Genomic DNA, 24977 nt, shown 5'->3' with positions numbered 1-24977 from the left:
GTTTCAATGTAATCCATGCTAACATCATCTAAGGATAATATGTAGTTGTGGAATTTTAAAGTGGGCTCAAAAAATGTTGTGCTTTTCACAGAATGCAAACGTATTAGAAAACCTAGCAAAAGACTCATAGAATGGACAGAGGAATACGATCAATTGTTTTTCACTAAGAAGAAAGCAAAAAAGAAACCAGAGTCCTTTACTAAGGTAGCTCAGTTTATGCTAGCTAATGAAGTTGGATGTGGAAATTTTCTTGTATTCTGTAATTTACTTTAAAATTTTGACAACTTTTTGAATAGGTTGAAAACAATAACTGCAGTGGACCAGTGGAGAAAACATCTGGCGAAAGTATACAGAAACCTCAGGTGACAGAACAAGGTGTGTCAAGACCCCTGCCAGAATTACAGACTCCCCCTCCAGAAGACCTGTCTCGGAGCACTTCAATAAATCCCACGCCATGTCAAGAGAGGCAGGTGTTGCCTGTAGACACTCTTACTCCACCTCCAGAAACAATCCCATCACCATGTGCTGAAATTTGTCATAAGGAGGAGCTTCAAAAACAAAATGCCTTAGCTATTGGTGAGCAGCTCTTTCTGAAAGTTTACATAATTATGAAGAAAGTCACAAATGTTTGGAAAATAGTTTGATATTTCTCAAATGTTTTTGCCATGTTGTTTTGCATTAGCCATATATAGACCTATTGCAAGCCAGAACCACTTTTTTATTGCTTTTTATATTGTTTTTAGGGCTAACCATATTCAGTACTTTTTATCAGAACACAAATAACAGTCAAAAATAAATGATTTTTCCATCATTTATTAGGTAATGGTGTGTGTCTAAGCACAAAGAGACAACGGAAACCCACCAAAAAGATTCTAGAAAGCTCCATAGAAGCTGAACCAGTTCTTGTGCCAAAAAGAAAGGTACTTGTTTTAACTACAACTATTTCAGAAAGTTTACTTCGATAGATAACCACATAAAGAATATTTGTTCTAAAAAAACATCTTGCAATTGTAGTCTAGTTTGTTTTTTTAGTTTTAGTCAACTATTAACTACTACTTTTGCCTCAATAAACTCCTAACTGCTTCTTATTAATAGTTAGTAAGGTAGTTGTTAAGTTTAGGCATGGGGTAGGATTAAGGGATCTTAAATATGGTAATGCAGAAGGCATTATTATGTGATTTATATGTATTAATGAACAGCCAATATGCCAGTAATATGCATGCTAATAAGCAACTAGTTAATAGTGAGAATTGGTCCCTAAACTAAAGTGTTACAGCTTAGTCTAATCTAATGAATGGAAAATTGGACTAATACCATTATAATTTACAGGTGAAGTCTCAAAAGATTTGCTCATCTGGACAATCTGCAAATTCAGGTATGACCATTAAAAGCTTTTAAAACATTTTATTAAAATCATAAAGTTAACAATATTATTTTAGGGCATAGCTTACAACCAGAGACAATTCCAGGACCCTGTTTCTTGAAAGTTGTTCATGGAGACCACTGCCACCAAATATGTGTTAAATGGCACTGATAAACTTAATAGCAGGTTAATTCAGATTAAAATCAGTTCAGTAGTACCACCCGAATTCCAGAAATGTTGGGGCGTTTTTTAAAATTTGAATAAAATGAAAATTAAAAGAATTCTTTTCACATGAGCCAATATTTTATTCACAATAGAGCATAGATAACGTAACAAATGTTTAAACTGATACAATTGTATGCACAAAATGAGCTCATTTCAAATTTGATGCCTGCTACAGGTTTCAAAATAGTTGGGACGGGGGCATGTTTACCATGGTGTAGCATCTCCTCTTCTTTTCAAAACAGTTTGAAGACGTCTGGGCATCGAGGTTATGAGTTTCTAGAGTTTTGGTGTTGGAATTTGGTCCCATTCTTGCCTGATATAGGTTTCGAGCTGCTGAAGAGTTCGTGGTCATCTTTGACGTATTTTTCATTTAATGATGCGCCAAATGTTCTCGATAGGTGAAAGAGCTGGACTACAGGCAGGTCAATTCAGCACCCGGACTCTTCTACTATGAAGCCATGCTGTTTTAATAGCTGCAGTATGTGGTTTTCGTATTGTCCTGCTGAAATACACAAGGCCTTCCCTGAAATAGACGTCGTCTGGAGGGGAGCATATGTTGCTCTAAAATCTTTATATACCTTTCAGCATTCATAGTGCCTTCCAAAACATGCAAGCTGCCCATACCGTGGTATTGTTTTTAAAGTATTCCACAATCTTTTTACACACTCTTTCACAGATTGGAGAGCCTCTGCCCATCTTTACTTCTGAGAGACTCTGCCTCTCTAAGACATTCCTTTTATAGCTAGTCATGTTACAGACCTGATGTCAATTAATTAGTTGTTCTCTCAGCTGATATCTTTTCAAAATGTCTTGCTTTTTCAGCCCTTTGTTGCCACCGTGCCAACTTTTTTGAGAACTATAGCAGGCATCAAATTTGAAATGAGCTCATTTAGTGGATAAAAGTGTAAAATTTCTCTGTTTAAACATTTGTGATGTTCTCTATGTTCTATTGTGAATAAAATATTGGCTCATGTGATTTGAAAGTCTTTTAGTTTTCATTTTATTCAAATTTAAAAAATGTCCCAACATTTCTAGAATTTGGGTTAAGTTATATTAGAAGAGACTTGCATAATGCCTGTGATCAGTGAATTATATTCAGTTATGTCAAATCATGAGTTTTCATCCATTGATGTTGGAAATGTGAAGAAGCCTGAATCTCAAATTATCTTTTGGAAACAAGATGTCTCAAATCTAAAGCAGGGATTTTTTAGAGGTACTAGAAGAAATGAGACAGGCTACCAGTGAACATTTTTTGTATACAATAATTTCATATTTCAGCCATTTTATTTGGTGCCTTGATTGTGTTTTAATTAATGTGTGTTGTAAATGAAGGGATGGGACAACAATCATCAAAAAGTAAGAACAAGCTGTCTTTTGAGTCAGTCGACATACCAACTGCCCCAATCCAAAAGAGCACAGAGATGGAGACAGAAGTTTCCCTTGCAACACCTCATGCAGTTAACCCAGAATCATCTGAGGATGGTTCAGATGATCTCAAATGCTCAGGCCCAGAGGTCAGTAAAATGAACTAGTCTTATACTTCTGTTATTTCTCAGTGGCCACTTTTATTAGGTATACATAAACAGCTACTGGATAATGCAAATTTGTAATCAGCCAATCATACAGCAGCAAGAGCACAAAGGCATGGTCAACAGGTGGATGCCATAACAACATCATCTTTGGCCAGAAATATTAGAAGATTGTGCGTAAAAACAACTGCCCACTGTAATTACCGTAGCTTCTCACATAGTCTGTTTACATGTCAGTCATGTGCAGAATTATGTGTTTAATAAAAAAAAATTTTTTTGGTTAAAAAATTTGAATAAATAAATCTAATTTCTAAGGACATAGATTAAAATGCAGTATTCAGTGCCACAATACAAATAATAATACAAAAAAAATTAAATCAATCTTCGTAAATGCTTATTTATTTAACTAACCTGATTACGTGGCATTTCATTCAGATGGTTGAATCTAGTTATGGCTTGTGTTCTGAAAGAGAAGATTCACAATCCGATGAAGGAGTCTCTGATAAAAGGCTGTCAGTGGAGAAAGGTGGCAGTACTTTACTGAAGGAGAACGTGTGTCAGGTAGGTGTGTTAAAACTCGTTCACACCAATAAATATATCAGTAATGATAACTATATTAGTGTCCACACCAAGAGACAATAACAGTTATGTCATCTGCCACTTTAAATGCTTTAAACAGATGGATGGATGCATGGATTGACTATTCACAGTACGATCTATAACATGCATTTAGAAAATAGTGTATATTTTAATTTCAAGCCAACTTTAACCATAAGCAACTGACAGTGTCAAATATAATTTTTCATTAGATAAATTTTAACAATATTTAAGACTACAAGTGAGGTGAGTGATATATTTATTTCTTTTGTCATTTAGCAGACGCTTTTATCCAAAGCGACTTACAAATGAGGACATAAGAAGCAATCAAAACCAACAAAAGAGCAACAACGTGCAAGTGCTATTACAAGTCTTGGTTAGCCTAACGCAGTACAGATAATTATTTTTATTTTTTTATTTATAATAAAAAGACATATAGATCAAATAAAATTAGAATAGAGAGTGCTAGAGTTAGAGGGTCAAGTAAAGATGGAACAGATGAGTTTTTAGCCGTTTCTTGAAGATGGGTAAGGATGCGGCTGCTCGGACTGAGTTGGGCAGGCCATTCCACCAGATGGGAACATATAATGAAAAAGTCTATGAAAGTGTTTTTTTGTGTCTTTGGGATGGCACAATAATGCATCGTTCACTTGAATAACGCAAGCTTCTAGAGGGCACATAAGTCTGAAGTAATGAATTTAGGTATAGGGGTGCAGAGCCAGTGGTGGTTCTGTAGGCAAACATTAATACCTTGAATTTAATGCGAGCAGCTATTGGTAGCCAGTGCAAATTGATGAACAGAGGCGTGACAAGCGTTCTTTTCGGCTCATTAAAGATTAATCTTGCAGGGGCATTTTGGATTAATTGTAGAGGTTTAATAGAATTGGCTTTGATGTGTTGCATGTTCCGAGAGAAAGGGCCTGATCTTCTTAATATTGTATAATGCAAATCTGCAGGACCGGGCAGTTTTAGCAATGTGGTCTGAGAAATTCAGCTTAACTCCAAGGTTTCTGGCTGTTTTTGAAGGAGTAATGGTAGATGAGCCTAACTTTAAGGTGAGATTGTGATGAAGCGATGGGTTAGCTGAAACTACAAGCAGTTCTGTCTTAGCTAGGTTGAGTTGAAGGTGATGGTCCATCATCCAGCAAGAAATGTCTGTTAGACACGCTGAGATGCAAGCAGCTATCGTCGGATCATCAGGATGGAATGAGAGGTAGAGTTGAGTGTCATCAGCATAGCAGTGATATGACAAGCCATGTTTCTAAATGACAGAACCTAGTGATGCCATGTAGACAGAAAAGAGAAGTGATCCAAGAACTGAGCCCTGAGGCACCCCAGTAGCTAGATGTTGCGACTTGGATACCTCACCTCTCCAAGATACTTTGAAGGACCTATCAGAGAGGTAAGACTCAAACCACTGAAGTGCGGTTCCTGAGATGCCCTTTCTCAATAGGGTTGACAAGAGGATCTGATGGTTGACCGTATCAAAAGCAGCAGACAGATTCAGCAAGATAAGTAATGAAGATTTGGAAGCCGCCCTTGAAAGTCTTAGGGCTTCAACAACAGAAAGCAAGGCAGTTTCGGTCGAATGTCCACTTCTGAAGCCAGATTGGTCATCTGTCCAGGAGGTTGTTCTGTGTGAGAAAGACAGAGACTTGGTTGAACACAACTCGTTCAAGTGTTTTTGCAATGAAAGGAAGAAGGGAAACCGGCCTATAGTTCCCTAAAAGAGTTGGGTTAAGAGTGGGTTTTTTAAGAAGTGGAGTTATACGAATGATCTAAGAATGTTTTAGCAAATTGATTTATCACAGTATATTAGGACACACCTCAATGACTGTCTGTTTCTGTAGGCATGTGAGAAGCAGGGAGACCTCCTTCTATGTGAAGGGCAATGCTGCGGGGCGTTCCATCTACTATGCACTGGCCTGAACGAGCCTCCTGCAGGGAAATTTTTATGTCAGGGTTGCACCTCTGGTAAGAGCCGGCTTCATAATTCACACATCAACAATTTTAAAAAGTCTTGACTTAATTGTACTGTTTTACTGCTCTTTGACAGCTGGTTTTGTGAATGTTTTACTAGGTATACACTCATGCTTTTCTTGTAAGAACCTGGGTGAGGACGTCAGGCGCTGTATGCTTCCAGGATGTGGGAAGTTCTACCATGGGGAGTGTGCTGCCAGCCATGGACCCACAGTACCTCTGAACCGGGCCTTTCGTTGCCCTCTCCATGCCTGCCTGTCGTGTTTCATCACAAACCCTACCAATCCATCTGCATCTAAAGGTTTGTTGTGCTTAGAGTAGTTACATTCTACATCTGGTGATTCTGAAGGCTGGTTCACACTGCCCCAACAAACACCAACAACTACATCTGAGAACAGCTGGTTGGTGGCAAAAAAAATATTTTTGTGTGTCCATAAAATGCAAAGTTGTTATTTTTTAAAAATTATTATAGGTTTAAACATTTGGAAATACCAAAATATCAAAAGCAATGACCGTGTACACTTATTTTAGAGCTGACAGGGACATTTCTCTCATCATCATGGCAGCAGTCTTTAGATGTTGCTTTTATTGGGGGCAGTGTTCATTAGCAATAATACACTACATGACACTATAATCTGAACAGACTTCAGAAAACTAGGCATCATACACATGCAGACTTTGTAAATGGTTACACAGAAAATGCCAAACACAACATGTCAAACAACTAGAAATGTGGTAGAGTTAGAAATGTGCCTCATTGCTAGGAGATGCATGACAAAAGAAAACAATGTGTTTTAAAATTGGCACAAAATAATCAAACTGGATCCAATCATAGTATGAAGAGTCTGTGCAGAGTCTATCATACACTGCACAAACTTCGATGAAATCTGCAGACTTTGGTAACTAACGTTGACTAACCTCCTCCAGAATGCAAATCAGTACAAAAAAAAATATTTTTAAAATAAAACACTAAAAACTAAAATCAATCATTTTAAATGATAAAAGTGAATTTAGGCATCACAAAATTATAATTTTACAGTATGAAAAATAATTATTCATTTTGAGATTCAATATATTTATACATTTAATATATTAATATCTATAGAATCAGGGCTGGACAGTGCGAGCATTTCACTCGCGTTTGTGACTAAAAATAGATGTATGCGAACTGGAAAATGTATTTAGGAGCATGAGTGCGAATACAATACAAAATACAAAACAGCCTAACTTATACAGTAGCCAATAACAAATGTATTAATTTCTTCAGTTTATTATTTAGAGGGTTATTTAGCGATACAGCCTCATATGATTACTGAACTTTAAAAAGGCAGCAGTTTAATTTAAATGAGCACAGATTAGAGATGGGCGGATAGATCCTAAAGTATCGATACTTTCGATACTGATGTTGTATCGAAAGGATCGATCCTCACATTAAAAATATTGATTATAAAGTGCTTTTTTTAACCACTAATTTTATTTATTAAAAAATGTGGTACATAAAATAAGCTTCTAAATTGAAAAATAGACTATATTAGCAAACAATTGTGTTGGATAGAGCTATTTCTCCTGCTCATCGGAACACACGAAAATGCTGAAAGACAGAACCAATCGATCACAGACAGCGTTTGCTGCTGACGCACGGCTCAGTCACAGTGTTTGTTCAAATAGAGCTGCGTTTCCCAAAAGCATCAGAAGTAGATCCTAAGAAACCACTGCCACATTATTACATGACATTACATATAATTATTATTATATATAAAATTAATTCTGAAAAATGCATCACGATTTCTACACAAATATGAAGCAGCAATAATAATCATAAATGTTTCCTGAGCAGCAAATTATATTGGATTCATTTCTGAAGGATTATGTGACACTGAAGACTGGAATAATGATGCTGAAAATTCAGCTTTGATCACAGATGCATTTTAAATTACATTTTTTTTAAATAGGACTATATTAAAACAGAAAATAGTTATTTTAATGGTTATATTTCGCAGTATTGCTGTTTTTACTGTATTTTTGTTCAAATAAGTGCAGCCTTGGTGAGCATGATATTTAAAAAATATTACAAAATCTTACTAACCCCAAACTTTTGTGTGCATGTAAATAGGCTAGTTTGTGTAAGTACATTTAAACTGGTTATTAAAAGTTCAAATGGATTCTGTTATGTTCTGTAATTGCTGTTAATAAATCTGTCAGAAAAAAAATATGCTAAAGTTTCATCTTTAGGAGTACAGCATTCTGGCAGCCTTTGAAAAAAATTAACCATGGTTTTATTTCAGTAACCACAGTTTACCACAGTATTTGTATGGTATAGTATTGTACATGCATACTTGTATGGTACTAATATGCTCCATTTTAGGGGTATAGGTGCACCTTTGAGGTTACTGCCCCAGTAAAGGGCTAAAATACAATTTTAGTATATTTAATTTCTGACAGTGTAAACAAAAAAAAGCATGTGAAATGTAAAAAAAAAAAAACATGACTTTAAAATCTAATATTAAGTGAGTATAATTACTGATTATATTATTTTAATAAATTAAAAGATCATTTTAGTTTACAGGTATCGTATCGATATCGACAATACTGGGCTTGAAAATATCGGATCGAAAATAAAATAAGTGGTATCGCCCATCCCTAGCACAGATGAGAAGAAAGGCGGAGCGAGTGAAGGAGACACACGAATGATGCACATTCGCCACTAGAGGGCGCTGACGCTGCCGTTACCCCGGTAACCCTGTAAACAAAGCAGCTGCCGTTACCCTGGTAACCCTGTAAACAAAGCACCTGCCGTTACCCCGGTAACCCTGTAAACAAAGCAGCTGCACTACTGTCCTAATGGTGCGTTCACACCAGACGCGAATGAAGCGTTAAGCGCGAGTGATTTACATGTTAAAGGAGCAGTTACTGACACCAGTGGCCGTTAGAGGAACTGCAGCCAGTCTCATGCTCGTTCTCGGTGCGCACTCGATAAGGCTTTTTTTATTTTTATTTTAAGCTTACGAGAAGTTTCCGTGGGTGTCTGGGTTGTGCTGGAGGCTGGTCGCTTCTTTCTGTCCGCAGAGTCCATTTCAAACACTAGCGATTGCCGCTGTAGACGAGAACGCGCATGACGTCACATTTTGTGAATTTTCGTGCCAATTCGGACCCAACTCCTCCAGACACAACTGAGTCTACAGGCTGATAGAGGCAACCGTGGTGGACAGTCAAGGTGTCATTCTTCCTATTACATTATGGTTGGCTCATAAATGGACAAATGAAAACTCTTATCTTAAAGATTTTTTTAAGTAAAAACCTACACATAGCCCCTTTAAGTCAATGCAAAGACGCGAATAGACATCCGGCGGCGCAAATTGAGCGTTTCGGGCGTTTGATGCGAATCGGTCAAATTGAAAAATCTGAATTTTGGCGATATTCGCGCCCGCGTTAACCAATCAGGAGCTTGCTCTTGTAGTGACGTTATTACGAGCGGAGGCAGAAATCCGAAACAACAATAGAGGACAAAATCATTGTCGCTGTATGTGGATATCCGGAGCTGTACCATAGACCAAAGATTACCTGTTAGATTTACCCCAAACGAATTATATCTTATGTTTATCCACTACAGAGACATCAGAGCCAGCGGCAAATGTCAGAAGGACTAGCTGAGGTTATGCTCCTCTCTTTGGGATACATGAGCACGAGCGCCCGGTGATCGCCTGGAGCTCACGGCTCTGAAATCGGCGAAGCACATTTTCAAATAGGCGCTGTTTTTATAAATAAACCGCAGATTTGAGTTTTAAACAACTACATTCTCGGCTGAAATACACGCATCCAGTGTTTCCATAGCACATAAAGTGCAACTACCCTCTCAACAAAATCCATGTCAGCCATCTCGCAATGAGACGAAAGTCGCGTCTGTTGTGAAGCGAATTTCACGCGTGAATGAAGCGAGTAAACTCAAAATGTTCAAGCGTCTAACTACACGCGAATAACGCTATTTATTCGCGCACGTCGCGTCTGGTGTGAACGCACTGTAACAGTGTAAATAATGTTTCACAGTCATTTAGATATTTATATTCGCTTCTCTTTATAAAGTCTTTTATTTATTAATACTTAAAGACTTAATGAGCTATTTATTTTCATACATTTTTTTTCTAACTTATAACATGGCCTATCCACTGATCTACAATAGAAAACAGTGGGCCTATCTATATATTGACTGATGCGTTATTGTTCAGCAACACTTAACAGGTTCCATTAGTTAACATGATTTATTAAAGGTGTCATAGAATGCATTGATACAGTATTTTAAATTGTTCTCTGATATCTACATAGAAGGTATGTGGTGTAGGTAAGGGCAAAAAAATCTCCAGAAATGATTTTGCATGTCCATTTAGAACCCTAGGATTTCTCCCTAGAATGAAACGGTCTGTTATTGGCTTATTTGGCAGGTTCATGAATAATAATGAGCTCTGTTCTGATTGGCTGTTTCGCAGTGTGGCTCATTTCAGTAACTCACGGCAAGAAGGAAACACAGGGAGGAAAATATATATTTCAATACTTTCTCTCGCAGTTATATCATCAGGTAATTATACTGTATGTAAAATGTGGGCATCAGGGAGCCATTATTAATACACGAGGCATTGAAACTGCTTTTGAACGATCGGTCGATCGCGTTATAGTTTCACTTTCGCTTTCACGCGATCGCACGAACTATGTTTATATTATGGAGCGGCAGTACCACACATTTTACAAGATCAGATGCTTGTCAGTGGTGCTCAGTATCTGTAAATCATTCGCCATCATCCTCCTCATCTCTCCTTACTCTGTTTATGTGGTAAGTGAAATCTTATGTACTGTAATGTAACAGGCTACCGCTATCAAGGAGCTAACCATGTCCCTTTAGTGGCACTCGTTATTTTAGTAGAACGCGTTATTTGCTTTCCGTGCCTTTCTGAATAAAGGCCCCAACCCATCCCTGCACTTCACATCCCCTGCAGCCTGGAACATAACATTTATTTCCGTGATCTGCCATTTTCGCTGTTGTCCGCGCTTGTTTATTTACAATACCTGCAGAACTTCTGATGGTTCGGCTCGGCTGGCCTAGAACATGGGCGGGTTTATGCAAATGTTGGGGGCGTAGTGATCCCCACTGTTACGTCACAGTCGGTGTTATGTTCTGATTTGCCTGTTTTTTAGTGGTCTTTTTTATTCACGATATTTACGTTAGGAGGAAACTATGGTGTTTGAGGCTCACGGTATGTCATCTCCATAACTATGCCGAGGTAAAGACAGTTTTTCATTCTATGGCACCTTTATTCATTTTCATGTTAATTTCAACTTTTAATAATACACTTTTTTTCACTTCGAAATTATATATTGTGATAAAAAAAACACATACCTTGACAAAAGCCTCAATGACTATTGTGAAAATTTGATACTGTCACAAACCTAATGTACATAGTTTAATAGGACTACAACTAATTACATAATTAGCCTATTGAATAGAGTCTGAAGCAAAATTATTTAAAAACCTTTTGTATTTTCTGTATTCTGATCATTTAAATAATTGTGCTTGTAAATGTCTCTTTATATCCCCGTATTAAGCTAAAACACATAATTTGAAAAAAATTTATAGCACCCCTAAATCATTTTTTATGCGCTCCTAAATTTTTCAAATTGTGAAAAAGGTAAGCGTCAAGCCCTGTATAGAATTTATTTTTTAAAAGCCGATAATCAATATAGTACCAATATATCATACTGACAAACATGTTACAGCATGTAAATTACACATTTTAATTTGCATACTTTATTATGAAATTTACTGTATTTTGTGTCTCAGGCCAGCTAACCCGCTGTATCAGATGCCCTGTGGCATATCATGCCAATGATTACTGTATACCTGCTGGGAGTGTCACACTCACCGACAGCAACATCGTGTGTCCCAATCACTTCACACCAAGAAAAGGCTGCCGCAACCACGAGCATGTCAACGTCAGCTGGTGCTTCGTCTGCTCAGAAGGTTAATTCAGTTGCCTTGAACACCAATTTCCATAATAATTTGCACCTGATGATTTTTTCAATTCAGCTTAAAAAGGGGTCATCAGATGCAAAATTCACTTTACAAGTTGTTTGAACATAATTGTTTGTTGGGAGTGTGTACAAATCCATCCTATAATGATAAAAATCCACCCAGTGTTTTTTTTTTTTAATCCCTATTTTAAAATCCCCTTTCTCAAATCAGGCTGTTCTCAGATTCCTGTCAGAATGACGTAGTTCTGCACAGGCCGCTCCCACGATAGTTGATTGACACGGCCATCTTACATTAGACACGCCCTGAGTGAGCTGAGAGCCATTGTGTCGACTCCGGTGCAGGGGAAGACAAGGATGTCTCCGAATAAGCAATTGAGGTGTTTTGTTGTTGGATGTAGTAATGAATATACAGGTACATCTCAAAAAATTTGAATATCGTGAAAAAGGTCAATATTTTTTGTCACTCATTTCAGAAAGTGAAACCCATATATTATATAGATTTGAAATATATTTGAAATATTTCACGCCTTTATTTCTTGAAATAAATTCAGTGTCTCAGAAAATTGTAATATTACATAAGATCAATAAAAAAAGGATATTTTAAACAGAAATGTCAGGCTTCTGAAAAGTATGTTCATTTCTGTGCACTCAATACTCCTTTTGCATGAATTACTGCATCAATGCGGCGTGGCATGGAGGCAATCAGCCTGTGGCACTGCTCAGGTGTAATGGAAGCCCAGGTTGCTTTGATAGCGTCCTTCAGGTCATCTGCATTGTTGAGTCTGGTGTCTCTCATCTTCCTCTTGACAATACGCCATAAATTCTCTATGGGGTTCAGGTCTGGCCAATTAAACGCAGTAACACCATGGTCATTGAACCAGCTTTTGATACCTTTGGCAGTGTGGGCAGGTGCCAAGTCCTGCTGGAAAATGAAATCAGCATCTCCATAAAGCTTGTCAGCAGTAGGAAGCATGAAGTGCTCTAAAATTTCCTGGTAGATGACTGCGTTGACTGTGGACTTCAGAAAACACAGTGGACCAACACCAGCAGATGACATGGCAGCCCAAATCATCACTGACTGTGGAAACTTCACACTGGACTTCAAGCAACATGGATTCTGTGCCTCTTCACTCTTCCTCCAGACTCTGGGACCTTGATTTCCAAATGAAATGCTAAATTTACTTTCATCTGAAAAGAGGACTTTGGACCATTGAGCAACAGTCCAGTTCTTTTTCTTCACAGCCCAGGTAAGACGCTTCTGACGTTGTCTCTGGTTCAGAAGTGGCTTGGTAGCCCTTTTCCTGAAGACGTCTGAGCGTGGTGACTCTTGATGCACTGACTCCAGCTTCAGTCCACTCCTTGTGAAGCTCTCCCAAGTGTTTGAATCAGCTTTACTTGACAGTATTCTCAAGCTTGTGGTCATCCCTGTTGCTTGTGCACCTTCTCCTACCCAAATTCTTTGAATTTTTATTAATTGAAACTAAAATGTAAATATTATAATATTTTGAGATACTGATTTTTGATTTTCATGAGCTGTAAGCTCTAATGATCAAAACTAAATAAATTTTTTTTTAAATGTTTTAATTTACATGTAATGAATCTAAAATATATGAAAGTTTCACTTTTTGAAATAAGTTAGAAGAAAAAAAGAACTTTTTCACGATATTCAAATTGTTTGAGATGTACGTAACAGTTGTCATTTACTCCCGACATCTGAGCCACTGAGGATTAACGTTACTTTCGTCCTGAAGGGATGCGCCGATCCCCAATCTGCCTAAATGCATTTATGTTCGCGCAAATCATTCATGATCCAGCTTCATCTACAGAAGAAGTGAGTTATAAGGTTTTTTTTATGAATATTTGTAAATCGTCTTTCCTAATAATATGCTAGTTAGCCAGTTTCGCTGCTGAAGTTTACAGTCTGCTCGTCACACCACGAAAGAGAGGGGCGGGGTCAGCAGAGCTCATTAGCATTTAAAGCAACATGTATTAGAATGGCTTGCTGAAAACAGACCTGATTTTGACAGAGTAAAAAAGGTGTTTTTTACACTACCATTGAGAAATTTTAAACTAAATATGTTATAGACTTTGCACTAAGACCCTAAAGAATCATATCAACTTGTGGAAAATGGGCATCCGATGACCCCTTTAAAGAACGTCACGTTCACTTTATATAACCTTATCAGAAACATTTCCTCATCTAAAACACTTCTCTGTATCTGTATCACTTCTCTCTACAGGAGGTAGTCTGCTGTGTTGTGAGTCATGTCCTGCGGCATTTCACCGAGAGTGTCTGAACATCGATATGCCAGAAGGCAGCTGGTACTGCAACGACTGTCGTGCTGGAAAAAAGCCGCACTACAAGGAGGTAGTGTGGGTAAAAGTTGGCCGCTACAGGTTAGCAAGCACAAAACCGACTCTTAACTTCTTAATATTTACTGTCATCAATTCCTGGCTTTTACAATCATTGTACACAACAGTTTCTGCTCTACTGTTTGATAGATGGTGGCCGGCAGAGGTTAGCAATCCCAAAGACATTCCCGAGAATATCCTACGCATGAGACATGATGTCGGAGAGTTTGCGGTTCTTTTCTTTGGCTCTAATGACTACCTGTGGACTTATCAAGCCCGTGTTTTTCCTTACATGGAGGGCGATGCAAACAGTAAAGAGAAAATGGGAAAGGGAGTTGACTCTACTTTTAAGAAAGGTATCTTTTGTAACTAATTTCACTTTGCTTTTGCTATTGGTAAGTGATCAGATTAATATTTTTAGCTCAGTGAATTTGACATATAAATTGCAGACTTGTAATTGCCCATATTTAGTGCTATTCTGTCTAAATAAATTTAAAATAAAATGCTAAAGCAGAAAGTAAATAATTTATGCATCACAACATTGTAATGTACAGTATAAAAGATGGATATTCATTGTGAGATTTGCTAAAGGTTTCATTTTAGTGTTATGAAATTATTAGTCTTTGTAAAAAGTAACTTTAAAAGAATATTAAATTGGGGTCGATGGGCTCCAAAACAATGACTTTCATTTATAGAAGTTATACAGTATGCAATTAAGTGTTGGATGCTGGCAAAAATATTACTATTAGATATGAAATAGTGACCTATACCAATAAATGATAAAATTGTGGCTGATAACCAATATGGTAGAAATGTATTGTGCATCCCTTAAAAAAAAATCCTATGGACTTACATTGAAAAAGAGAATCGAGGGATCGGACTTGGGGAAACCACCTAGAAACTGCATATATCCAGTGGGGCAACTAAGTATTTGATACACTGCCGATTTTTCAAGTTTTCCCACTTACAAAGAATGGAGAGATTTTCATTGTAGGTACACCTCAACTGTGAGAGACAGAATCTAAAAAAAAATCCAGAAAATAGCATTCTATGATTTTTAAATAATTAACTTCCATTCTATTGCATGACATAAGTATTTGATCACCTACCAACCAGCAAGAATTCTGGCTCTCACAGACCTGTTAGTTTGTCTTTAAGAAGCCCTCCTATCCTCCACTCATTACCTGTATTAATTGCACCTGTTTGAACTTGTTACCTGTATAAAAGACACCTGTTCACACACTCAATCAATCAGACTCCAACCTCTCCACTATGGGCAACACCAAAGAGCTGTCTAAGGACACTAGGGACAAAATTGTAGACCTGCACATGGCTGGGATGGGCTACAGGACAATAGGCAAACAGCTTGGTGAGAAGGCAACAATTGTTGGCGCAATTATTAGAAAAAGGAAGAAATTCAAGATGACTGTCAATCCCTCTTGGACTGGGGCTCCATGCAAGATCTCGCCTCGTGGGGTATCAATGATCCTGAGAAAGGTGAGGGATCAGCCTAGAACTAGACGGGAGGAACTGGTCAATGACCTGAAGAGAGCTGGGACCACAGTCTTAACGGTTACCATTAGTAACACGCTACACCGTTATGGATTAAAATCCTGCAGCGCGCGCAAGGTCCCCCTGCTCAAGCCAGCACATGTCCAGGCCCGTCTGAAGTTTGCCAAAGACCATCTGGATGATCCAGAGGAGGCATGGGTGAAGGTCTTGTGGTCAGATGAGACCAAAATAGAACCTTTTGGTGTAAACTCCACTCGCCGTGTTTGGAGGAAGAAGGACGAGTACAATCCCAAGAACACCATCCCAACCGTGAAGCATGGGGGTGGAAACATCATGCTTTGGGGGTGCTTTTCTGCAAAGGGGACAGGACGACTGCACCGTATTGAGGGGAGGATGGATGGGGCCATGTATCGCAAGATTTTGGGCAACAACCTCCTTCCCTCAGTAAGAGCATTGAAGATGGGTCGTGGCTGGGTCTTCCAGCATGACAATGACCCCAAACACACAGCAAGGGCAACTAAGGAGTGGCTCCGTAAGAAGCATTTCAAGGTCCTGTACCAAATATTAAGTTCTATTTTTCTATTGTATCAAATACTTATTTCATGCAATAAAATGGAATTTAATTATTCAAAAATCATACAAAGTGATTTTCTGGATTTTCTTTTTATATTCGGTCTCTCACAGTTGAGGTGTACCTACGATGAAAATTACAGATCTCTCCATTCTTTGTAACTTGAAAAATCGGCAGTGTATCAAATACATATTTGCCCCACTGTAACTCTAAATGCTCAAACTAGTGGAACTTCTTACCAGCTGGATAGAAATGCCTTGACAAGCATTCAGAGCACCCTAGCATCCTGAAGGCAGCTCTTGTAAAAATAAAATTGTATTACCTGGTTCTTGGTGTTGCTCAAATCAGTGCTCAAATGAAAAATGATTGCTGAAATCCAAATGTTCAATGTGGTTCAGCATTGGAAGAAGCTGCAGTAAGGTTCAAAGAACTGCAAGCCGAGAAAGAACTACGGCAGCTGCAGGAGGACCGACGAAATGACAAGAAACCTCCACCATACAAACATATTAAGGTACATGCTCCTACGAGATACACTATGAGATTGATTGTTAGCTTTATATAATGTCGTTACGAGTCCTAATCAGGTCAATCTCTTAGGTGAACAAACCAATTGGCAAAGTGCTGATCATTTCGGCAGACCTTTCAGAAATTCCTCGCTGCAACTGCAAAGCGACGGATGAGAACCCCTGCGGTATGGATTCGGAGTGCATCAACCGCATGCTGCTGTATGAGTGTCACCCACAGGTGTGTCCCGCAGGTGAGCACTGCCAGAACCAGTGCTTCACCAAACGACAGTACTGCCAGGTGGAGATCTTCAGAACGCTGTCTCGAGGCTGGGGACTGCTCTGTGTTCACGACATCAAAAAGGTATTTAAATGACATATGTTTTTTTTTTTTTTTCAAAATCTGAACTGTTTTCAGATGTTCTTCATGTGCAGGGACTCCATTAACCATCATTAGGGGATTTCGCACCAGAGGAACGTTTTTATAGTTACCGTAACTATTGGTGGAAGTACCGCTTTTTAGCATCTTCACACTGTAGGAACTGGGAACGATTTTAGTTATCAGAATGCTTGCTTTAGAGTAGGGACTACCAGAGACGCAAGTGTTCGTTGATTGGCCAAACGCAGGCCATATGAAAAAGCTTTATAAAGCTTAAAGGGGTCATATAATGCTACATGCACTTTTACAAGTAGTTTGAAATGAAATGTGTGTCGGCAGTGTGTGTACACAACCACCCTATAATGATAAAAATGAACGTGAATGTGAATGTGAACGTGAAAATGAATGTTTTTTTTTTAATCTACTAAAATCTTTACCCCTTTCTCAAATCGAGTCAATCTCAGATGCCTGTCTGTGTGATGTCACACGGACGAAGGCCCTCCCACGATAGCTTGATTGACAGTAGCGTTTCAGCACAGATTGCACTGGTGTCTTACCTCAGACCCGCCCTGAGTGAGCTATCATCAGTTGTTTCACCGCTGGAGCAAATGTAGACAAGAATGACTCCTAAGTGATTGAGGTGTTCTGTTGTTGGATGTAATAATGAACATAGCAGTCATCATTTACTCTGATCATCTGAAGAGGCTGAAGAGGATTATGTTTGGTTCTGAAGAGAATGCACCCTCAATCTACTTAAATGCATCTATGTTCGCGCAAATAATTTGTGATCCAGCTTCACCTACAGAAGAAGTGAGTACAAGGTTTTTTAAATTAATCTTTGCAAATTGCATTTCCTAATAATGTGCTAATTAGCAAGTTTCCCCATGAATACGGCTAAAGTAAACAATCCCTCAGAAAAGAGAGGGGCGGAGTCAGCAGAGCTCATTCACATTTAAAGGAGAATGACACAAAACGGCTTGCTCTGACGAGCTGTTTTTGACAGGTCAAAAAAGGTGTTTTTTACACTACCAATGAAACATTTTAACCAAACTATGTTACAGACTTTTCATTAAGACCCTAAAGAATAATATCAGCTTTATTGTGCTTTATATGACCCCTTTAAAAAGCTGTTTAAACACACAGTTTACATTTACTTACTGCATTAACTAACACCACAAACATGGGAAACAGCGATGGACAGACACTGAAGTAAAGGCACTTCTCCATCCTCCAGTTGTTGACAATGTTGAATGCTGCGCCTAAATGACGCCGCTCTTGGTCGGCTTATGTCACTTCAGAGTTCCTACTGGTGGTGTGAATGCAACCAGGAAAATGGTCCTATTTCTCAGGGGACTGCCCTGCTGGCTAGTTCCTATAATTGAGTTCTTATAACTACCTGGTGTGAAAGTCAGTTTCTTGCATGCCACTCAAACAAACGCCGAAAGCATACTTCCCTTGTCTGTTTTCAGCACAGTCTGCTGATGTCTGATTTTTGTGTTTGTGAACAACAGTGTATGTGATGTGTATGTGTAACAGTCAAAAAGTTTCCATTAGCTAGTGCATATACCAGGGTTCCCACTCTAAGCCAAATGTCAAATTCCCTGACTTTTCCCTGATTTTCACTGACTAAAAAGCTGAATTTCCATCACCTATAATGAAGGGAAAAACAGGCCACTGTTGTGCTGAGCACTTTTTTTTTTGCTTTTACCCGTTAAATGCACTTTGTTTTTTTTTAACTCCGTCTTTGAAATGGTCATTTTGTAGCCAAAGCTCCTAAAAATTTACATTTTCTAGCATATTTGCCTTAGTTAACCGGTACAGCCTGGTGACTGCGTTTGACTTAAGTGATTGCCAGTTGATGAGCGGGAAGCTGAAAAAATAGCCCAGGGCTCAACGCTAAGGATTTTTTTCAGTGGTTCAAATTATTACTAGCCCTGTTTATATTTTCACTAGCCTTGCCACAAATAAATATATAAATAAAATAGTTGCTGTTATCAATTTTGTTTCATCTATGTCACCTTGTATTTTAATAAATCTTATGATACCAATATTTTAAATACCAATAAAAGTTTACAAATCTTGATTTCAATTTTAATACTATAGCAAAAACCACTAGCCTAACTAATATAAAGTTCAAACAAATTACAAATAATAGTAAAATTAAATATATAGCACAAAGATAGAAATGAAATTTAAGGTAGGCAAAGAAATTGAATAATTACTTATAAAATAACATTTGCATATTCTTCAGTGTTGCACCTTGATTTTTCATTGCCATTTGAAATTAATGGCAAGGCAACCACTGCATTTTAATCATGAATCAATAATAAAAAATGAAAAAACGTGCAATATTTGATTTATATTAGACTGCATAATTTCAAAATCTAAAGTAAAAACAGAATGGTGTGACTTTAGCTTTGTGAAATTATGCTACGTGAATGAAACAAACAGCTCTCTGACAGCAGGTGGCGCTTATAGAACAGGTATAAAGCATTTCCTTGGTTACCACTGTAAACCAGCAGCACTGCGCATATTAACACTCATTTAAATGCATTATACAGAGGTAAGATGAAAAGAAAATGCCATGTAAACTTTTCTGAAAACAGCCAGTTCCCCTCAGAAACACATTCATATAAAATGCAATAGGATTCCTATATTTTGCGCATCGTGAACAATGATCTTGTTCTGCCTGATATAGTATTTTCTCCTCTTTGCTTCCGTCTTCAGCGTCTCTGGCCTCTGTTAATGGCCGTTTACAGACTAATTATAATAATAACGGAATATTTACACACAAATGACATTTGGGAAAATGATTGCAGTGCAATTTGTGTGCAAGCACGGAAGAGAAGATGCTTTAAATAAAACAAAAAATGGCCGGACAAATGGGTGCATGTACTCAACTGTAAAAAAAAAAAAACAATTAAAAATGTAGATTAATCATTATTAAAGCAACAAAGTTACTTGCCAAGATGGGTATTTTCAGGGCTCGAATTGAGGGTGGGATGCGGGAGGATGGCATTTCCCTGGTCGAAAAAAATGGCAAAAAGCATCCCCTCTGTAAAACCACCATACCCCCTTACCATCCTCTTTGGATTATTAATTTTGTGTATTACGTAAAACTTATCATGCACATGAAATGTTAAAATTCTCTACTTATGATCATTTAAGAACTAAATAACGGTGATTGCCCATCAGAACTCGGTACTGTAGCAAGCTGCTCACAAGCGGAAGCAATTTCGTCATTTTTCGTGCAAAATGGTTCAAGCGCAATTTTTGAAGTTCTTTAAAAAGAAGACAACAGAAGCTATGATTTTTCCTTGATTAGAATTTAAAGACATTCTTCTGACATAATGTATGTGTGACTGTGAGGGACTGAGAGACAATAGGAGAGCTGATCATCCAACTTTGAAAAAAAAAAAAAAAAATTCCAGCAATGAAACAAAAAAATTATGAGTTTAAGTTTTTATATTCATTGTACAAGCAATGCAGTTTTCTGTATATCAGCACATGTGCGCGAGGCCGCAAGCACAAATGTGCTATTAGTTTTATACATGTATAATAGAAACCTTTTTAAAAATGAGACCAATTTTGTAATCATGGTGTAAAATTAGCCACAGGACCCCAAACTCCTATTAATCCGACCTATCGGAAATCTATCTCCGTGTATTCCCCCAGACTTTCTTTAACTATAAACCATTGCTTCATTAAGGCCATTAAGGGCTTTCCACACTGATCGCGAAAAAGCGAAACGTGCTGGAATAAAACAACAGCTTCCTATGGATGCTTCCACATAGACCGCGAACATTCGTGCACCAAAAATGCGAATTTTTTTTTTTCCGTCCAGTCCGACGAATATTTTGAGTTTCGCAAAGCGAAAACACGGGCCGTCCAATAAGATTTGAGCATTACATCACATGAACAGAGCAACTGCTGTTACGCAAAAGGTTGACGCGGTGGCGCTAAAAGCTCAGAAGACTACTGTAAAAACAGGACTTTTTTTTACGCAAGAGAGAAGAGTGTATGCTGAGTTCTTGTTATTGTTGTCAATCATGTAATCATATCTCTTGCCCTTCCGTATATTAAAAAAAGAGAGAAATATATTTTTCTACACATGAAATATGAAAGCAAATAGACCTATACAGAAAACCTATCTTCACAATTATGTTTTTATGCAGCTTGTGGTATTTATTTTAACAATAAAGGATGTTTATGATACATGACAAGCGATCAGTCCATTATAAAACATGCAAAGACTGCATGTCTGCCTATTATAGAATCAAAATCCATTTTAGATCACAATCGGAAGTTATTACAAGCACTCGATGATGATTTAAAGTGGGTTTAGCGAAAACGTTAATAATTACATTTTCAATGTAGCTTGATGTTAATTGTACCTCTAATTATTTCAGGTGTATTCTTGTAAGCATTATGGATATTTTGTGTTTCTGATGAATTTGCGGCCTTTTAAAGTTGTTAAAATTAAGTTCTTAGCAATGCATATTACTAATCAAAAATGAAGTTTTGATATTTACAGTAGGAAATTTACAAAATATCTTAATGGAACATGATCTTCACTTAATATCCTAATGATTTTTGGCATAAAAGAAGAATCAGTAATTTTGACCCATGCAATGTATTTTTGGCTATTGCTACAAATATACCCCCGTGACTTAAGACTGGTTTTGTGGTCCAGGGTCACATTTGAGCTCGTGTATGACAGTTTAAAAAAGATTTTAAATATTAATATTTTTTTACACACACCCATTGTTTTGCTTTTATAGATTCCTGCCACGTTCACTTGTGAATGTTGAGTTTTCGGAAGTGACCATTTTTTATAAAAATCTTTGTGTTCATCTGAAGAAAGAAAGTCTTACAGGTGCATCTCAAAAAAATTTGAATATCTGAAAAACTGAATTTTTTTTGTAACTTATTTCAAAAAGTGAAACTTTCATATATATTTTAGATTCATTACATGTAAAGCGAGACATTTCAAACGTTTTTTTGTTTTAATTTTGTTGATTAGAGTTTACAGCTCATGGAAGTCAAAATCCAGTATCTCAAAATATTAGAATATTTCCTAAAATCAATCCAAAAAAGGATTTGCAAAGCAGAAAAGTTCAAGTTCTTTAAAGTATGTTCATTTATGCACTCAATACTCTGTCAGGGCTCCTTCAGCACAAACTCCAGCATCAGTGAGGAAATGCATGGAAGAGATCAGCCTGTGGCTCTACCAAGGCACTATTGAGCCTTCTAGTCTGTATTGTTGGATCGACTGTTTCTCATCTTCCTCTTGAAAATATACCATAGATCCCATATGGGGTTCAGGTCAGGCATGTTGGATGGCCAATCAAGCACAGTAATATCATGGTCAGCAAACCACTTGGAAGTGTTTTTGGCAGTGTGGGCAGGTGCTAAAGTCCTGCTGGAAAAGGAAATCAGCATCTCCATAAAGCTTGTCAGCAGATGGCAGCATAAAGTGCTCCAAAATCCCCTGGTAGACGGCTGCATTGACTCTGGACTTGATAAAACACAATGGACCAACACCAGCAGACGTCACGGCACCCCAAATCATCACTGACTGTGGAAACTTCAAACTGGACTTTAAGCAGCTTGGGTTCTGTGCCTCTCCAGTCTTCCTCCAGACTCCAGACATTGATTTCCAAATGAAATGCAAAATTTTTATTCATCTGAAAAGAGGACTTTGGACCACTGAGCAACAGTCCAGTTCTTTTTCTCCACGGCCCAGTTAAGATGCTTCTGAAGTTGTTTCGGTTTCAGAAGTGGCTTGGTAGCCCTTTTCCTGAAGACGTCTGAGCGTGGTGACTCTTGATGCACTGACTCCAGCTTCAGTCCACTCCTTGTGAAGCTCTCCCAAGTGTTTGAATCAGCTTTGCTTGACAGTATTCTCAAGCTTGCGGTCATCCCTGTTGCTTGTGCACCTTTTCCTACCCAAATTCTTCCTTCCAGTCAACTTTGCATTTAATATGCTTTGATACAGCACTCTGTAAACAGCCACACCTTTCAGTAATGACCCTCTGTGACTTACCCTCTATGTGGAGGGCGTCAGTGTATGTCTTCTGGACCATTGCCAAGTCAGCAGTCTTCCCCATTATTGTGGTTTCAAAGAACAAGAGATACCCTGAATTTATATTGTAGAGATGGTCGTTTAATGAAACTCAAATTTAAATATTCTAATATATTGAGATACTGGATTTGATATCATGAGCTGTAAGCTCTAATCATCAAAATTAAAACAATTTTGATTAATAAGAAATGTCTTACTTTACATGTTAAGAATGTAAAATATGTTTGACAGTTTCACTTTTTTAAATAAAATACAAAAAAAGTTTTTCACGATATTCTAATTTTGAGATGCACCTGTATACAACTGGTGGCATGAGGGTAAGTAAATAATGAGGGAATTTTCATTTTTGGGTTGAATATATTTTTAATGTTCACAGTATGAAATGCTTAGCATGTTAAACTAAATCTGATAATATAATTGCTTCTCTTGCTCTAATCACACAAAAACTGTTCAGTTCTAGAGTAAAAAACATACTTTTTTTTATATTAAGCATTAGAATGTTTCCATACATAGGCTATTTCTGCTTTGTCTATTTCTCTCCTCCCTCTTAAAATATATCTACAGAGAGCCAGTGTGGGTTTGGATATAATTAGTTTGTCCAGTCTGCTTTCTAACAAATTCTTTGTTTCATTTCATTCCAACCCAAGGGAGGATTTGTTAACGAATATGTTGGAGAGGTGATTGACGAGGAAGAATGTCGTGCCCGGATTAAACATGCTCAGGAGAACAATATCGGCAATTTCTACATGCTTACATTGGACAAGGTGAGATTTTTGGACAACACTTGTTTCGCTTTTCTGTGATTTCTGTTATGGGAAACATTATATGTTGCTTTGTGGTTTCTGGAAGGATCGAATTATTGATGCCGGGCCCAAGGGAAATGAAGCCCGTTTTATGAACCACAGTTGTCAGCCAAATTGCGAGACTCAAAAATGGACAGTCAATGGAGACACACGTGTTGGGCTTTTTGCGCTTACAGATATCCCTGCTGGTAAGTCATATTTCATTTTTATGTAGGAAACATTGTATTGCAGCCTTGCATTTAAACATTTAGCAAAACATTTAAGTGCTGATGTTTTCTTCCAAGGCACTGAGTTAACATTCAACTATAACCTTGAGTGTCTGGGTAATGGGAAGACGGTGTGCAAGTGTGGTGCATCTAATTGCAGTGGATTCCTGGGAGTGAGGCCAAAAGTAAGGAGATTATCCCATGGTGTTAGCTTGTATATTGTATAATATCATGCCAATGCTAATTGGTTTGACCAATATTTTTTTCTTGGCATTATAAATATTTCTGTATTATTAGTAGTAGTAGTAGTAGTAGTAGTAGTAGTATAATTTTTTTTTTAAATACTGGGAAAACCAGTTATCAATCTATACTAAAAAAAAAAAAAAAAAATGCAAACTTTATATTCATTATTATTATTATTATTATTATTATTATTATTATTATCATTATTAATAAAAGGGGGGAAAAAACACAGGGGGAACCGATAATCTGTCTATAGCAGGGGTAGGCAACGTCGGTCCTGGAGTGCCGCTGTCCTGTAGAGTTTAGCTCCAACCCTAATCAAACACACCTGAACAAGCTAATCAAGGTCACTTGATCGGCACTCCAGGACCGATGTTGCCTACCCCTGGTCTATAGCAAAAAATTAAATCTATATACATGTATATAAAATAAAAGATTTAACCTTTATAGGACACTATAACAAAAATACCTATCATTTCTATTTCATATATTCTAATGTATTGTAACTTTTCACAGCAAGGGTCAATATCACCATAGAGTGCCTTTCAACCCTCCCAATACTCAAAAATTCTGGTTTTAATTTCCCATTCGCTTTGTCATGTCATAAATAG

At 37.6% G+C, this 24977-nt stretch overlaps 1 protein-coding gene across 1 annotated transcript in view; it reads left to right on the top strand.

The window, feature by feature from the left end:
* The window catches only part of LOC306856088 (histone-lysine N-methyltransferase, H3 lysine-36 specific-like), a 35219-nt gene that overhangs the window by 5915 nt on the left and 4327 nt on the right, over positions 1–24977 (top strand). The window contains exons 7-22 of the mRNA XM_079395096.1: positions 92–204; positions 297–576; positions 820–920; positions 1330–1375; positions 2921–3102; positions 3553–3678; positions 5565–5688; positions 5795–5995; positions 11522–11701; positions 13953–14109; positions 14215–14420; positions 16546–16658; positions 16745–17014; positions 23762–23878; positions 23964–24105; positions 24202–24308. Coding sequence (XP_079251222.1) covers positions 92–204; positions 297–576; positions 820–920; positions 1330–1375; positions 2921–3102; positions 3553–3678; positions 5565–5688; positions 5795–5995; positions 11522–11701; positions 13953–14109; positions 14215–14420; positions 16546–16658; positions 16745–17014; positions 23762–23878; positions 23964–24105; positions 24202–24308 — 2465 coding nt within the window. The remainder of the gene's footprint in view (positions 1–91; positions 205–296; positions 577–819; positions 921–1329; positions 1376–2920; positions 3103–3552; positions 3679–5564; positions 5689–5794; positions 5996–11521; positions 11702–13952; positions 14110–14214; positions 14421–16545; positions 16659–16744; positions 17015–23761; positions 23879–23963; positions 24106–24201; positions 24309–24977) is intronic.

This window comes from Barbus barbus (genome assembly GCF_936440315.1).
Source record: "Barbus barbus genome assembly, chromosome: 36".
In the NCBI taxonomy this organism is placed as follows: Eukaryota; Metazoa; Chordata; class Actinopteri; order Cypriniformes; family Cyprinidae; genus Barbus; species Barbus barbus.
Note: the sequence above shows the minus strand (reverse complement) of the source record. Positions and strands in the feature narration are given on the sequence as shown.